Genomic DNA, 15772 nt, shown 5'->3' with positions numbered 1-15772 from the left:
TCAGGTTTTGTAAATATTGGTAGACCTGTTACTATTCTTGCGGCCTCTAATTGCAAATTTTCTAATTTTCAAGGATCCGTGTTGAAGGCTGTTCTTTGACCTATTCAATTTTGAAATAAAATATGTTTAAACTAAACGCAGCCTTGGCTATAAAAAGCCTCAAATGTTGAAGGCTATTCTTTGACCTATTAAATTTTTTATAGTCTTTAAATTTCAACAAAATTCCGCGTAGGGGACCACAACTTGGAAATGGAGATATGTTTTTATAAAAAAAAAAAATCAAAGAGAACACAGAGTGTGTAAAGTTTTAAAATTTTTGATGGATAGGAACATTTTTTCTCCATTGCCAAATCAACTGTAATATTAGCACTCATACCACTAATTATATTTAAATCTATTTTCAGCATAGAATATCTCAGTTTGTTATTGTCGACATTTCTATTACATTTTCTGGATAAAACTTTTTAATACATGTATAAACATTTTAACAAGCTCACCATATTCTAATTTAAGAGTTGGCGCCCATCAAAGCCTTGCACACGAAAATATTTATAGGAAGAGAAATAAAACAAAAGCAAAATGATTTGTCCTTTTAATCTCTGAAATTATCAGCAATAATGATTTTTTTTTAAGTTTTAGTTACGAATGATATTCTAGCCTAACGTGTTGATGTGTCTGTTGTCAGAGATGCACATAGACCTAGGTGAACAATACTGTCTTTAGTTACATCTAGTGTTTAGTTCCATAAAATTTCAGTTATAATCAAATTTTGTTGAAGAATTTATTGGTGAAAGTTAATGTAAATGTTCAGTTGCAAATACTACATGCATATTGAGGACACAATCGAAGAAGTATGGTTACTGGCAAATCTATCCAGGCATCTCCACAATAAAAATATCTTCACGGAAAGCAAGCTATACTAAATAAAAAAATCAAAAACATTATGTACGATTTTCAAAGTTGTTTAAGTAATTGTAGTGTATTGGATATACCCGTTGGACGCATGTTTCTGTCTTGTCATTACTTTCAATGAAAAGCTGGTGGTATTCTTAGCCCCAACACCATGTGTTGTTTTAAAATTGCTTCTGATTTTATTCACAGTTTTTGTTCAGATGGTGTCACAGTCATGTCTCAGTACCTAACAAGTCGGTTGAGTACAGGAACCCTGATGAGTTCAAAATGATGAGTCCTCTATGCAGAAAGAAAATTCCGCACATAGAGGCGGGCCTCTTTTGGTCACTAAACAATAATGTATAATAGTTCAGTGAAATGGTTGCTACACTAAACACTAAAATGCACTTTTGAACTTAAATTGAAAAAAAAGCACATGAGATTACCAAAGGATAAAGGTTTCTGCCTTGAGACAGGCGATGGATGTTTACTCATGACTTTTGATATCTCAACCGGCCCCTATTCCTTTAGCAAATGAGGAATAAACAACCACAATGCATTAAACAAGAGAAAATTCGATTTAAAAGAAGCCAGAGTCAGATGTAGAAATAGGTAACAGAAGAAACTACGCAAATGGCAATAATAAACATAAAATAACAAACGGACCAGTAGCAGTAACTCAATGCAGGCTCCATGTTTGAAGTACACTTATCGGTAATTTGTGTCATTGGTAGAAAAATTAACAATTCTTAAACAATAATATCTGGGAATATTTGGTCTGCTCCAATAAAATAATATCATTACCTACTACAAAAACATATAAAACTATTCTCTGTTCTTTGGTTTTGTTCACAAGTAGATTTTTCTCTAATAAGATATTTCATTCTCCCATAGGATATTTGTTTCTCCTATAGGATATTTATTTCTCCTATAGGATATTTCTTTCTCCCATAGGATTTTTTTTCTCTCTTATGAGTTGCTTTGATCTCCCATAGGATTTTTAATCTCCCTTAGGATTTATTTATTACCCTTAGGATTTATTTATTACCCTTAGGATTCTTTTTTATCCCACAGGATATTTTTTCTGAAATGAAATCCCTTAGGATATTTATTAATCCTATCGGATATTTTTAATCCCATGGGATTATTTTATTAGACTAATATCCTGTAGGATAAAAAATATCCTATAGGAAATGCTTTTATTTTTCCTAAGGGATTTTTTAATCCTAAGGGAGAAACTATATCCTATAGGATATTTTTATTCTCCTAAGGGATTTTAAATCCCTTCGGATTTAAATATCCTGTAGGATATAAAATATATCCTATGGGATTATGACTTTATCCTATAGGATTTCTCAAAATCCTGTAGGATTTTTAAAAATCCTATGGGAGAAAAAAATATCCTACAGGATTTTGTCACTATTTTCACTCCAGTTGCCGAACCGGGCGAGCCACACCAAATTTTTTTTTGTATTGTGTTATTTATCCCCAGAGGTACATTATTGCCAAATTTGATGATTCTACGACAAAAAAAAGTGTGGTTCCAATTTGCACTTATGAGAAGTGCAAATTAATCCAAGAACAGCTATAAAAGTCCCCGATATGACAATGTAAAACAATTCAAACGAGAAAACTAACGGCCTTAATTATATAAAAAAAATGAACGAAAAACAAATATGTAACACATAAACAAACGACAACCACTGAAATACAGGCTCCTATACAATATATTTTTTTTTTGATGGGATAGATTTCTTGTCCTTTTATATATTTAATTGGGCCGGGTTTTTTTTGTGTTTTTTGTTTGGATTGTTTTACACAAGTAATTTTTGGGTCATTAATAGCTTACTTTTCAGCATTGGACCTATGACTGCTTACTTTACTAAATTATGTCTTTGTTTGAAAGATGTCTCATTTGGCACTCATACCTCATCTTCTTATTTCTATATACAAAGCACGTTTAGAAGAAAAATATAATAGGTAATATGGCACCCACTATGATCCAGAGACTTTTAATGTTGGAGATATTTTACATATGTCAACAGGACAGCAGCCGAACGATAAAAAAAAACTCTGAGGTATATTTTGTGATAAAATTAGCAACAAACGGATATTATCGATGGATGAAACTATAAAAAATGTATTGAGCTATATACCGTACCCGCTCAGTGGCGGATCCAGGGGGCGGGGGTTCCGGGGGATGAACCCCCTTTTTTGGACGATCAGTGCATTTGGATGGGGACATGTAGTTGGAACCCCCTCCCCTTTTAACCAGGGTTAGGACCCCACTTTTTAAAATGGCTGGACCCGCCCCTGCCGCTTTCATAACACTTCTTTTTAGCATACTGAATATTATGATGTTCTTACTATTAGTTCAGGTCCTGATAAAAAAAAAAAAATACACATTCAGTACAGAAAGAAGTGTTTCAATGAAAGTTTCGTGTTTTTTTTTAGGCAGAAATGATTTTGCAATGCCATTATACAGGTTTAAAAGAGCTCAAATGATTTTCTTACTGGACAGTGGTCACTTCATTGGATATTTCACTGTGTCATGTCGTGAAATTAATGCAGGTTCAATTCATAACAATGCACAAAACCGGTTCAACTACTTTTGCAAGGCGAAAAAGAAAGTCGAATCGTGAAGCCAATAAACAATATTTTTTTAATCTGAGCATGCAAATTGAAGATTACTTTATATATTTTACATTAAATTTGTTTGCAGAATAAAAACTTTGGTAATGAGAGTCCCAGACAATATATTAATTGACTGTTTTCCCACTAATTCCACGTGTTTTAAGTAGTAGTTTACTCGTAGTAGCCCACAATGCATTGTAGTTCATTGAGTCGATTGGTCAGTTTTTCATGCCATATTGGCCTTGTGTTTTGGAAATTACTATGCAAATATATTCTGACGTCAGAAAATCTAGAGTTCTCGACCTGTTTAAGTATTCCTTAGTTAAGTGAAGACTTAACATTTAAAAAATTAAGATGTTTTATGCGGCCCCGGGTCATCTACGGAACCCTCAGTTGTTACAAAGTTTATTAAAGTGCGTGAATATTGCATGAAACTATTAATCTTACACCGTGCAACACTTTATTTCAGGTTGGTGCTCATAATCCGGCATTTGACGAAATAATAGGTCATTTAAACGATGTTAGACACAAAGGTAACATTGATTACTGAGATATGCCTGTAGATGTGAATATCATTATTCCCACTTTTTTTTTTTAGAGTAACCCCTTCATTTGAGAGTAGTTATTTTAATACTAAGGGTGATAGTATAAATTATGTGCCTTGATTTATTAGGGGACGCCCGTTAAGAAGTTCGAATTCCATTTGAAGCCGAGCAAATCATGAAAAAAACGTTGATGACGTCACGGTCACATGACTAAATTATGTCTATAAGCTGATAAACAAAATCTGTCAGCCAATCAGAAGACGCTTTACAGCCAAAATTAAATTATTAGAGAATAACAACCTCTTCGGGACAAACCCTTGTTACAACGTTTGTGTGATTTTCTGGTTACCTGATACAAAACATATACATATATCTACCCATATCCATCATCTCAGTTTTAAGATTTCTCTGTCATCTTCTTTATCAACTGTAGTGCCTACTTATCTTTTGTATTGTATGATTGGTTCTCATTGTCTTTCAGTACATAGTTATCTATTATATCTTTTTATTGGTTCGCATGCTCACTGCAGTACCTACTTATCTGTTGTATTTTATGATTGGTTCTAATTCACTATTTGCTACTGAACTTTAGCAAACAACACTTAATCTTTTTTTCAGACGACCATGTCAATATTCAAGCATTTGCTTTAGGATCCTTGTTTCCACGTTCAACTGATGTATTTTATAGATATTACGGTGGATTGACAACACCTCCATGTTATGAGAGTGTAATCTGGACAATATTTCAAGAACACATACGAATTTCTGAAAGACAGGTGATTTAAGAAATAATATACTTACTATCCTGGTTAAGGATGTTCGCTACTCGGTTTCAAAATAACAAGCTTTTTATAAGATCTTTATAAATTGATAGTATTATAAATAAACTAAAAAAGCAGAACTAGATGAAGGGTCTGTGTACTTGTTTTCGAGACAGTCGAAACTCGTTGTGTCGAACTCGGTTATGTCGAAAACTCGGATGAGTCGAAGTAATTCCTCGGTTCCGGAAAAAATCCCGTTTGATCAATGTTAAGTTATCTCTGATTAGTCGAACTTGGTTGATTCGAATACTCGGTTAAGTCGAGTAAACTTTATAGTCCCGTCGAAGTAAAATTAATGTTAATTGACCCTGATGTCTCGAAGTTCGAAAGTAAAAATTATCGAAAGATGAATATCTAATGATAAATAATTAAATCAGATGTACTTTTTACGTCACCTAAAACAGTTGAAATGACATGTTAATGATTACCACTTATTAACACATTTGTTGATCGTTCAAGCGGAATGTTAGTGTGTTGAACATTTTTCACCTGAGATAAAAACCGGCGTTTTGCATTTGCGCCGATTTTGTTTTTCACGAATTTAAATGACCAAAGCCGAGATTAAATGAATCGTTAGAAAATAACTACAGCAAATAAAAGGATTGTGACAATTATAATGAATTCATCATTAGTTAATGTAAAGCAGACGACCCCATCAGAGACCTTCAGAACGTATTTTATGACGACACACTCGACCGCAGATGAGTCAAAACTCGGAGAAGTTGAATATTTTGGTCTGGTTCTTCGACTTCGACTCATCCGATGTCAAGTGTGTCGTCATAAATTAAGCCATTGGAAATTTGGCGGGAAATGAATCTCTCTAGATTTTGTATACGCTAAACATAGGCACTTTTTTTCTTTCAAAACCGATGAAAAAATAACTAGGATTTTATTACAAAATTTCTTTCTACATACTAGCTTTTGATAATAAACAAGGTTCTGCCAAAGTTTGGTACACATCCAGGACTGTTAAAGAAAGTTTTTAAAATTCATAAAACTTTAATCACAGAGTGGATGTAATGTTACCTGGCAGAAAAAAAAAAACTTAATCCATTTATAAGTAAAATACGTCGAAAATTTATTCTTTTTTACAAAATATACTTCTTGATACTATCTTATGATCATAAACAAGCATCTTTCCAGGTTTAATAAATCCAGGAGTTTAAGAAAGTTATTAAAATTTCAAAAACTTTAACCACAGAATTATTATATATGTGGACACCGCCGCCGACGACGAAATATGGGATCGCTATATCTCACTTTTTCGACAGAAGTCGAAGGCTCGACAAAAATCAAAAGACACCTAAGATCTGTATGACTTTTGTGTGACTTATTAGGGCCCCGCCTTTAGGCGGGTCGCCCTATAGTGATCAGTCTGTCCGTCCGTCCATCCATAGTGATCAGTCTGTGCGTCCGTCCGTCCGTCCGTCCGTCCATCCATAGTGATCAGTCTGTCCGTCCGTCCGTCCGTCCATCCATAGTGATCAGTCCGTCCGTCCGTCCGTCCGTAACACTTTAACTTTGTGTCCGCTCCATATCTAGAGAACCATTATGATTTCATACTTTATATTTTACATGTTTATTAACCACCACCAGAGGGCGTGTCATGTACAACTTCCTAGGTTAAAGGTCAAGATAAAAAAAAACTTTGGTTTCAGTTGACAACCCTGTGTCCTGTGGTGAAGATCGTGTCCGCTCTATATCTTGAGAACCGTTATGATTTCAAAGTTTATACTTGACATGTATATGAACCAACACCAGAGGGTTTGTCATAATTTATGAACGACTGCCTAGGGCAAAGTTCAAGGTAAAAAACTGGTTTCAGTTGACAACCCCATGTCCTATGGTAAAGATTGTGTCCGCTCTATATCTTGAGAACCGTTATCATTTTAAAGTTTATACCTGAAATGTATATAAACCAATATCAGAGGGTATGTCATAATTTATGTACAACTTCCTAGGTCAAAGGTCAAGGTCAAAAACTTTGGTTTCAGTTGACAACCCCATGTCCTTTGGTAAAGATCGTGTCCGCTCTATATCTTGAGAACCGTTATCATTTCAAAGTTTATACTTGACATGTATATAAACCAACACCAAAGAGTGTGTCATAATTTATGTGCAACTTCCTAGGTCAAAGGTCAAGGTCAAAAACTTTGGTTTCAGTTGACAACCCCATGTGCTATGGTAAAGATCGTGTCCGCTCTATATCTTGAGAACCGTTATCATTTCAAAGTTTATACTTGACATGTTTATAAACCAACACAAAAGGGTGTGTCATAATTTATTTACAACTTCCTAGGTCAAAGGTCAAGGTCAAAAACTTTGATTTCAGTTTTCAAACCATGTCCTATGGTAAAGATATAATTTTTTTAATGCACATTATTCACAGCGGGGCCCACAGAGATGGCTTCCATATCAATGATATCTAGTTATTTTTTTTATTGATAGACCAATTAATACATCTATGCGATTGTTTATGATTATTGGTTTTTTTTTTCATGTTAGATAACCCAATGCAGACATCTTTCCGATTTTCTTTTCCGTCCTCTCTGGTTACTGGAAGTCTATTTTGTCGTTTCTGAGAATTTTGTAGATAACCCAATTCAAACATCTAGGGTCGCCATTTTCGTCGTTTCTGGGCAGTTTATAGATAAACATATTCAAAAATCTACGCAAAAAACTGATTCAAACATGTTTATTACTATTGAATGACCAATTGTATTATAGATAAACCAATTCAGACTTCTAGGCGTACGTGACTATTGTACATATTATCTTACAGATAACCAAATCAGACTTCTAGGCGTCCATGACTATTGTACATATTATCTTACAGATAAACCAATTCAGACTTCTAGGCGTCCATGACTATTGTACATATTATCTTACAGATAAACCAATTCAGACTTCTAGGCGTCTATGACTATTGTACACATTATCTTACAGATAAACCAATTCAGACTTCTAGGCGTCTATGACTATTGTACACATTATCTTACAGATAAACCAATTCAGACTTCTAGGCGTCTATGACTATTGTATATATTATCTTACAGATAAACCAATTCAGACTTCTAGGCGTCCATGACTATTGTACATATTATCTTACAGATAAACCAATTCAGGCTTCTAGGCGTCCATGACTATTGTACATATTATCTTACAGATAAACCAATTCAGACTTCTAGGCGTCTATGACTATTGTACATATTATCTTACAGATAAACCACTTCAGAATTCTAGGCGTCTATGACTATTGTACATATTATCTTACAGATAAACCAAATCAGGCTTCTAGGCGTCCATGACTATTGTACATATTATCTTACAGATAAACCAATTCAGACTTCTAGGCGTCTATGACTATTGTACACATTATCTTACAGATAAACCAATTCAGGCTTCTAGGCGTCCATGACTATATTACATATTATCTTACAGATAAACCACTTCAGAATTCTAGGCGTCTATGACTATTGTATATATTATCTTACAGATAAACCAATTCAGACTTCTAGGCGTCCATGACTATTGTACATATTATCTTACAGATAAACCACTTCAGAATTCTAGGCGTCTATGACTATTGTACATATTATCTTACAGATAAACCACTTCAGAATTCTAGGCGTCTATGACTATTGTACATATTATCTTACAGATAAACCAATTCAGACTTCTAGGCGTCTATGACTATTGTACACATTATCTTACAGATAAACCAATTCAGACTTCTAGGCGTCTATGACTATTGTACACATTATCTTACAGATAAACCAATTCAGACTTCTAGGTGTCCATGACTATTGTACATATTATCTTACAGATAAACCAATTCAGACTTCTAGGCGTCCATGACTATTGTACATATTATCTTACAGATAAACCAATTCAGGCTTCTAGGCGTCCATGACTATTGTACATGTTATCTTACAGATAAACCAATTCAGACTTCTAGGCATCTATGACTATTGTACACATTATCTTACAGATAAACCAATTCAGACTTCTAGGCGTCTATGACTATTGTACATATTATCTTACAGATAAACCAATTCAGACTTCTAGGCGTCCATGACTATTGTACACATTATCTTACAGATAAACCAATTCAGACTTCTAGGCGTCTATGACTATTGTACACATTATCTTACAGATAAACCAATTCAGGCTTCTAGGCGTCTATGACTATTGTACACATTATCTTACAGATAAACCAATTCAGACTTCTAGGCGTCCATGACTATTGTACATATTATCTTACAGATAAACGAATTCAGACTTCTAGGCGTCTATGACTATTGTACACATTATCTTACAGATAAACCAATTCAGGCTTCTAGGCGTCCATGACTATATTACATATTATCTTACAGATAAACCACTTCAGAATTCTAGGCGTCTATGACTATTGTACATATTATCTTACAGATAAACCACTTCAGAATTCTAGGCGTCTATGACTATTGTACATAATATCTTACAGATAAACCAATTCAGACTTCTAGGCGTCCATGACTATTGTACACATTATCTTACAGATAAACCAATTCAGGCTTCTAGGCGTCCATGACTATATTACATATTATCTTACAGATAAACCACTTCAGAATTCTAGGCGTCTATGACTATTGTATATATTATCTTACAGATAAACCAATTCAGACTTCTAGGCGTCCATGACTATTGTACATATTATCTTACAGATAAACCACTTCAGAACTCTAGGCGTCTATGACTATTGTACATATTATCTTACAGATAAACCACTTCAGAATTCTAGGCGTCTATGACTATTGTACATATTATCTTACAGATAAACCAATTCAGACTTCTATGCGTCTATGACTATTGTACATATTATCTTACAGATAAACCAATTCAGACTTCTAGGCGTCCATGACTATTGTACACAAACCAATTCAGACTTCTAGGCGTCTATGACTATTATATTACACATTGTTTTACAGATAAACCAATTCAGACTTCTGAGCGATCGTCATTTCCGTCGGTTCCGACCTCTGTCAGATAACTTTCGACCAACCCAGCCTTTAAATGGAAGATATGTGTATACCAATGACCGAAGAGGTTATCAATACCAAAGACAAGGTACATTCGGAAGACAATCTCAGCAACTAGTAACTGCTCCAAACAGACCGTTTGTTAACAGGCCACAGGTAATGTATTTAAGGAATGAAGAAATAACATAAAAAATGCGGTGCACACTGAATAACGCTAGTAGCGGGTTATTTACAGTGTGCACACCACATTTTTTATGTTATTTCGACGAGACAGAAAAAATATTACAGACATTTCTTATAATTTGATTCTAAATTCCATTTTAAACCGTAGAAAACCATGAAAAAACGTTGATGACGTCACGGTCACCTGACTAAATTATGTCTATGGGCTAATAACAAAATAACGTCAGCCAATCAGAAGACACGTTACATCCAAATTTAAATTATTTAATTGTATAAACAAAGTTTGAACATAAGCGTAGATTTTATTGGGGCTACTGTCTAACGATTATTAAATACTCTTTCTGAGGCAGACACGTCTAATTTCCTTCTCTTTGTGAGACAGATGTTTGTCTGCTTTCAATGGGACTACTATGTTATAATTATTAGATATCCTTCGCTTTGTGATGCTGACAAATGACCGATTTCAATGGGGCTACTATCTATTAATTAGTAGATATCATTCTCTCTGTACGGCAGTCACAAGTCTGATTTCAATAGGGCTACTTTCTCACAATTGGAAGATATTTTTCACCTTGTAATGCAAACACACGTTTTATTTCAATGGGGCTACTATCTCACAAATAATAGTCGGTAGTACTTGCCCAACAGTGCATAGGTGAAAAGAGGGGAAAACAAACCGTCCGATTAAAAAAAAAGAGGTATGAATACATGGAATATCAAAATGTAAAGAAAGTGTCAATGAAACACAATGAAAAAACAATTATCAGCAGGAAACAAATATCTAGTCGATCTCGGTTGACACAATTTAAACAGAGGAAACAAATATCTAGATCTCGGTTGACACAATTTAAACAGAGGAAACAGATATCTAGATCTCGGTTGACACAATTTAAACAGAAGAAACAAATATCTAAATCTCGGTTGACACAATTTAAACAGAGGAAACAAATATCTAGATCTCGGTTGGCACAATTTAAACAGAGGAGACAAATATCTAGATCTCGGTTGACACAATTTAAACAGAGGAAACAAATATCTAGAGCTCGGTTGACACAATTAAAACAATGAACAGAGCAAAGTAATTATTGCAGCATGATTATTTTATATAAAAATATAATTTGACTTTTTTCAGTTTCCTGTATCTAAAGCCAGATCGAATAGGTTTCCTGTTTCTAAAACCAGATTTATTGGGTTTCCTGTCTCTATAAAAACCAGATCCATTGGTTTTCCTGTATCTAAAACCAGGACCAATGGCAGACGACAAAATAGGAGGAGGACTTCACAAAGACGCCGTCATAGCCTGAAAGGCCGCTTTTATGGATATTAACTGCAACAGTTGTGTTTTTAGGGTTCTAGGTTCTTGCATGAATATACCCCGCAGGCGCGTAGCTCCATATACGCTAACACGCAGTTGCGTGCACATCGATTCGGCAAGCAAAAAAAAAATGCCAAAATAAAAATTTATAAATTAATTATGGTTAAAGGAAACACATATGTTGTTACTTTTTAAATTGATGAACTTTCATTAAATAACGGCATTTCAAATTAAACGTTTTATTAGAGATCATGTAAAAATCGGACAGTAACTTGTATTTTTTACCAAATTTGAATTTATTATACTCAGTCTAAGACGTGTAGTTTCGGAGCACATTTAACAGAGTACGGCTTATCTGTTTGCGATGCGATGTACCAATCGAGATTTATCGAAACCATTTGATATTATTGAAAATATGCCGAGGCGATGTATTCGACAGACTTCCAGAGCCAATCACCCTGAAAACACGCCAAAAGAGCATTGGAAAGTCTCATTATATTTTGCGTTCACACACGAAGACCATATGATAATGGAATTGGAGAGTAGAGGATGTCTGGTATTATCAGAAAAAAGCTTCTTTGTGTCGTATCTGCTTCCTCGTGTTGTAGGACATATAACCAACGAATAATTCTCAACATTGTTTGAGACATACAAAATGACCTGGCATGTATTTGGCGGACAATTTCAATCGGGAGGTCGCTCGATGGAGAACACGTACGCTGGTTTATAACATCTCGCGAGTGCTACCATGCAGATCTATCAGTTTATTAAGTCTGTTGAAAATTAACAACGTCAGGTTATCATCGCTAGCATTACTGCATTTTGATCGGGATTTCAGTGTGAATGTTGACAAAGTAATAGAGAAGTTCGTTTCTGCTTAGACCCGAAGAGCAGATTTTGGTGATCAATGTTGAGTAAATTCTGTAATTCAAAAATGTGTTGTTTATGTATTAAATTAACCATGATTTACTCTATTCAGAAGATTCAAGTATTAATAGTTTTACGTTCATAAACTGTTTATAAGTCCTATCTACATGTAGCTCCTCTTTAAACCGTCCTATGACCGAAAACCGAAATTTTTTTCTGCATTAAAGAGTCCCAAAAATTTTTCGCCTCGCTCCGCTCGGCAGTAGTTGCTTGCACATCGTTTTCTTCTGGCTACGCCCCTGCCCCGCATTCCTATTATAATTATAATAATTGCATGATGTGTAAATTATATAAGGGAGACATAAAGGATGCTACAATGTTTTGAAAAAGTAATATGAAATAAATCTAGGAAAAATAGATTTTGTGATTAATTTTTTTTTCTTCTATTAATGTTATCATGGTTAAATATGGAAAATTTAATGTGACTCTTGTGATCCCAGGCAACAACTGTGAAACTATAACTTTAATTGCAAATCCAGTTAAATATAACAGTAACAAATATAAAAAGAAGATGTGGTGTGATTGCCAATGAGACAACTCTCCACAGGAGACCAAATGACACAGAAATTAACAACTGTTCACATTATTAAACAGGCATTTAATAGCTTTAAAAAAGGAGAGAAAAAAACAAGTTATGGGAGCAACTATTTACCTTAAAAGGGGGAGGGATTATGTTAGGGTTTTCTAGTCTGAGTCAGAATGTTTTTCTTAGTTTTTCGACGCTATAAATCTTTCTTTTCTAAATTTTAACACTATAAGGTAAAGGGAAAATCTGGATTCAGAATTTTTTGTTTGTAATCTCCTTGACCACAATACGTTTTTCTCTCGTCAAATTGGGAATCAGCATTTTTTAGGGAAAAAATGCTCGTTCCCTTACACTAATAGCAACAAAGAAACGCTACGGTGTTTTGGAAAATGTAGATTTAGAATTGTAGGTTAGGAATGTGTCTTTTGAGTAGAGGTACTCCGGTGTGCCTTACTCCTAAATCTCGGATAGACACACAGTAGTCACCTAACCTCTAGTGGCTAATATGTCATAAAAAGACCAAAACGCAATTATACGCTAAATTAATGGTTCAATAGGAGAGCTAACTCTGGTGTATGGACACATCACAAGGTGACAATGATTAATACACAGAGAGAGGCGGTGATTCACAAGTGAGTCACAAGTTATTAAATGAGCACCAGCATATGGATTAGTTTAAAGGTCATCTTTTTTCCTCATTTTATTATTTGGGCGTTGCATTTTTTAAATAATGAAGTTCCATGACGATTATTTAATTACGTTTAAACAGAGGATCCCTAAAACGAGTCTTAGGTATGATTTGTTAAGCGTAAGTACCTTTCGTCAGACTGAAGGAAAGCTCTAATAAGGCGTTCCATGACGAACCATCCATATATATTTGTTTTAATTTAAAGTCTCACGTCAGAATTATTGTGAATTCGAAATGATACATCAGTTTGAGCATAAAATATTATTGTATCTTTTTGTTAAATATGTTTTGCCAGGTCTTTCGGGTGTAAATATGTCGAGGCATACCACTGCGCATTGCTGGTCCCGATCACAATTACCGGGATACGGTATAATGTATTTTTACATTCCAAATACCAAAATCTAAGAGAAATTAATAAATAAAAATGAGAAGACCAAAATGACAAAGAAACTAACACCAAAAGATCACCGTAAGGCCTTCGACAATGAGCAAAGCACAAACCGCATAGTCAGCTATAATAGGCCCCGAAATCATATATGTAAAACAATTCAAATAAGAAATAAACAGCCTAATCAATTTACAAAAAAAAAACCGAAAAACAAACGACAACCACCGAATTACAGGCCCCTGACTTAGGACAGGCACATACATATAGAAAGTTGCGGGGTTAAACATTGAAGCTAGTCGGGTTCAGGCATTAGCACTAAGCTATTTCATTAAAATCAACAATCAACGCTGATAAAAAAATCATATTTAGAAAATTTAAGCTTGCTAGAACCTTAGTAATCAAGTCCTAGTTACAGTCAATTAAATAAACATTGAACAACTCTTTCTTAAAAACAACAAATTTAAGAATGTGTGGTGTGAGACAGCTCTACATGTACATCCAAATAACAATTTATAAAAGTAAAATGTAAAATCACAAAAATACTGAACTCCGAGGAAAATTCAAAACGGAAAGTCCCCAATCAAATTGCAAAATCATATTCCTGACGTGGTACAGGCATTTTCAAGTGTAGAAAATGGTGGATTGAACCTGGTTTTATATTGCTAAACCTCTCACTTTTCTTAAAAGTTTAGCCTAAAAACTAGATGTCAGGGCCCGTATTCATAAAGCTACTTAAGTACACATTTTCCGTAGTAAACACTTAAGTTAAGGAAACTACGCCCTTATTTTCTAAGTTGTATGCATAAAATATCTTGAACTCGTAAATCTTAGTTGTTTCAAATCACGCCCACATACTCATAAAACTCCTTATACTAGTTAAAAATCAGTCGAAAGTTTGCGTTTTTTTGCAGAACATTAACACATTACCTACACTTTAATTGATTTATAACTATCAGTAATAACACACTGTCAGCACTTCTGTGTGGACTTGAGTTATCATTGATATGTTCATATGGCCATTGTTTACATAATAGTTCGTTTCTGTGTGTGTTACATTTCGGTGTTGTGTCGTAATTCTCTTATATTTGATACGTTTTTCTCAGTTTTAGTTTGTAAACCGGATTTGTTTTTTCTCTATCGATTTATGAATATTGAACAGCTGCATACTACTGTTGCCTTTATTCATAATTATAAATTAACTGTTAACAAAACTTTGAATATTTGAAAAAACTAAGCCTTCTCTTCCTCAGAAATAGATAACCTTATCTGTATTTGGCAAAATTTTTAGGAATTTTTGGTCCTCAATGCTTTTCAACTTCGTACTCTATTTGGCCTTTTAAACATTTTTTTATTCGAGCGTCACAGATAAGTCTTTTGTAAACGAAACGCGCATCTGGCATTAATATAAAATTTTAATCCTGGTATCTACGATGTGTTTATATTTGCAACCACTGGGTCGATGCCACTGCTGGTGGAGATTTATTTCTAAGAGGATATCACCAGTCCAGTAGTCAGCACTTCTGTGTTGAATTGAGTTATCATTAATATTTTTCATAATTACATGTATAAATTAACTGTTAACAAAACTTTGAATATTTGAAAAAAATAAGGCTTTTCTACCTCAGGAATAGATTACCTTAGCTGTATTTGGCAAAACTTTCAGGAATTTTTGGTTCTCAATGGTCTTCAACTTCGTACTCTATTTGACCTTTTAAACATTTTTTGATTCTAGCGTCACTGATGAGTCTTTTAGGACAAGTTCGGATGGATATCTAGAGTAGATAGGATTGACATGGTCATATATAACACCTGCAATGATTGGATATAGCTTTC

General features: G+C 34.2%; 1 protein-coding gene across 1 annotated transcript in view; it reads left to right on the top strand.

Moving 5' to 3' along the window:
• LOC143074162 (carbonic anhydrase 1-like) overlaps positions 1-8749 on the top strand; it is a 37694-nt gene extending 28945 nt beyond the window's left edge. The window contains exons 6-9 of the mRNA XM_076249712.1: positions 3995-4058; positions 4689-4846; positions 7619-7642; positions 8663-8749. Coding sequence (XP_076105827.1) covers positions 3995-4058; positions 4689-4846; positions 7619-7642; positions 8663-8749 — 333 coding nt within the window. The remainder of the gene's footprint in view (positions 1-3994; positions 4059-4688; positions 4847-7618; positions 7643-8662) is intronic.
• Positions 8750-15772: the final 7023 nt, after the last annotated feature.

This window comes from Mytilus galloprovincialis, chromosome 5, assembly GCF_965363235.1.
Source record: "Mytilus galloprovincialis chromosome 5, xbMytGall1.hap1.1, whole genome shotgun sequence".
NCBI classification, from domain to species: domain Eukaryota; kingdom Metazoa; phylum Mollusca; class Bivalvia; order Mytilida; family Mytilidae; genus Mytilus; species Mytilus galloprovincialis.
Note: the sequence above shows the minus strand (reverse complement) of the source record. Positions and strands in the feature narration are given on the sequence as shown.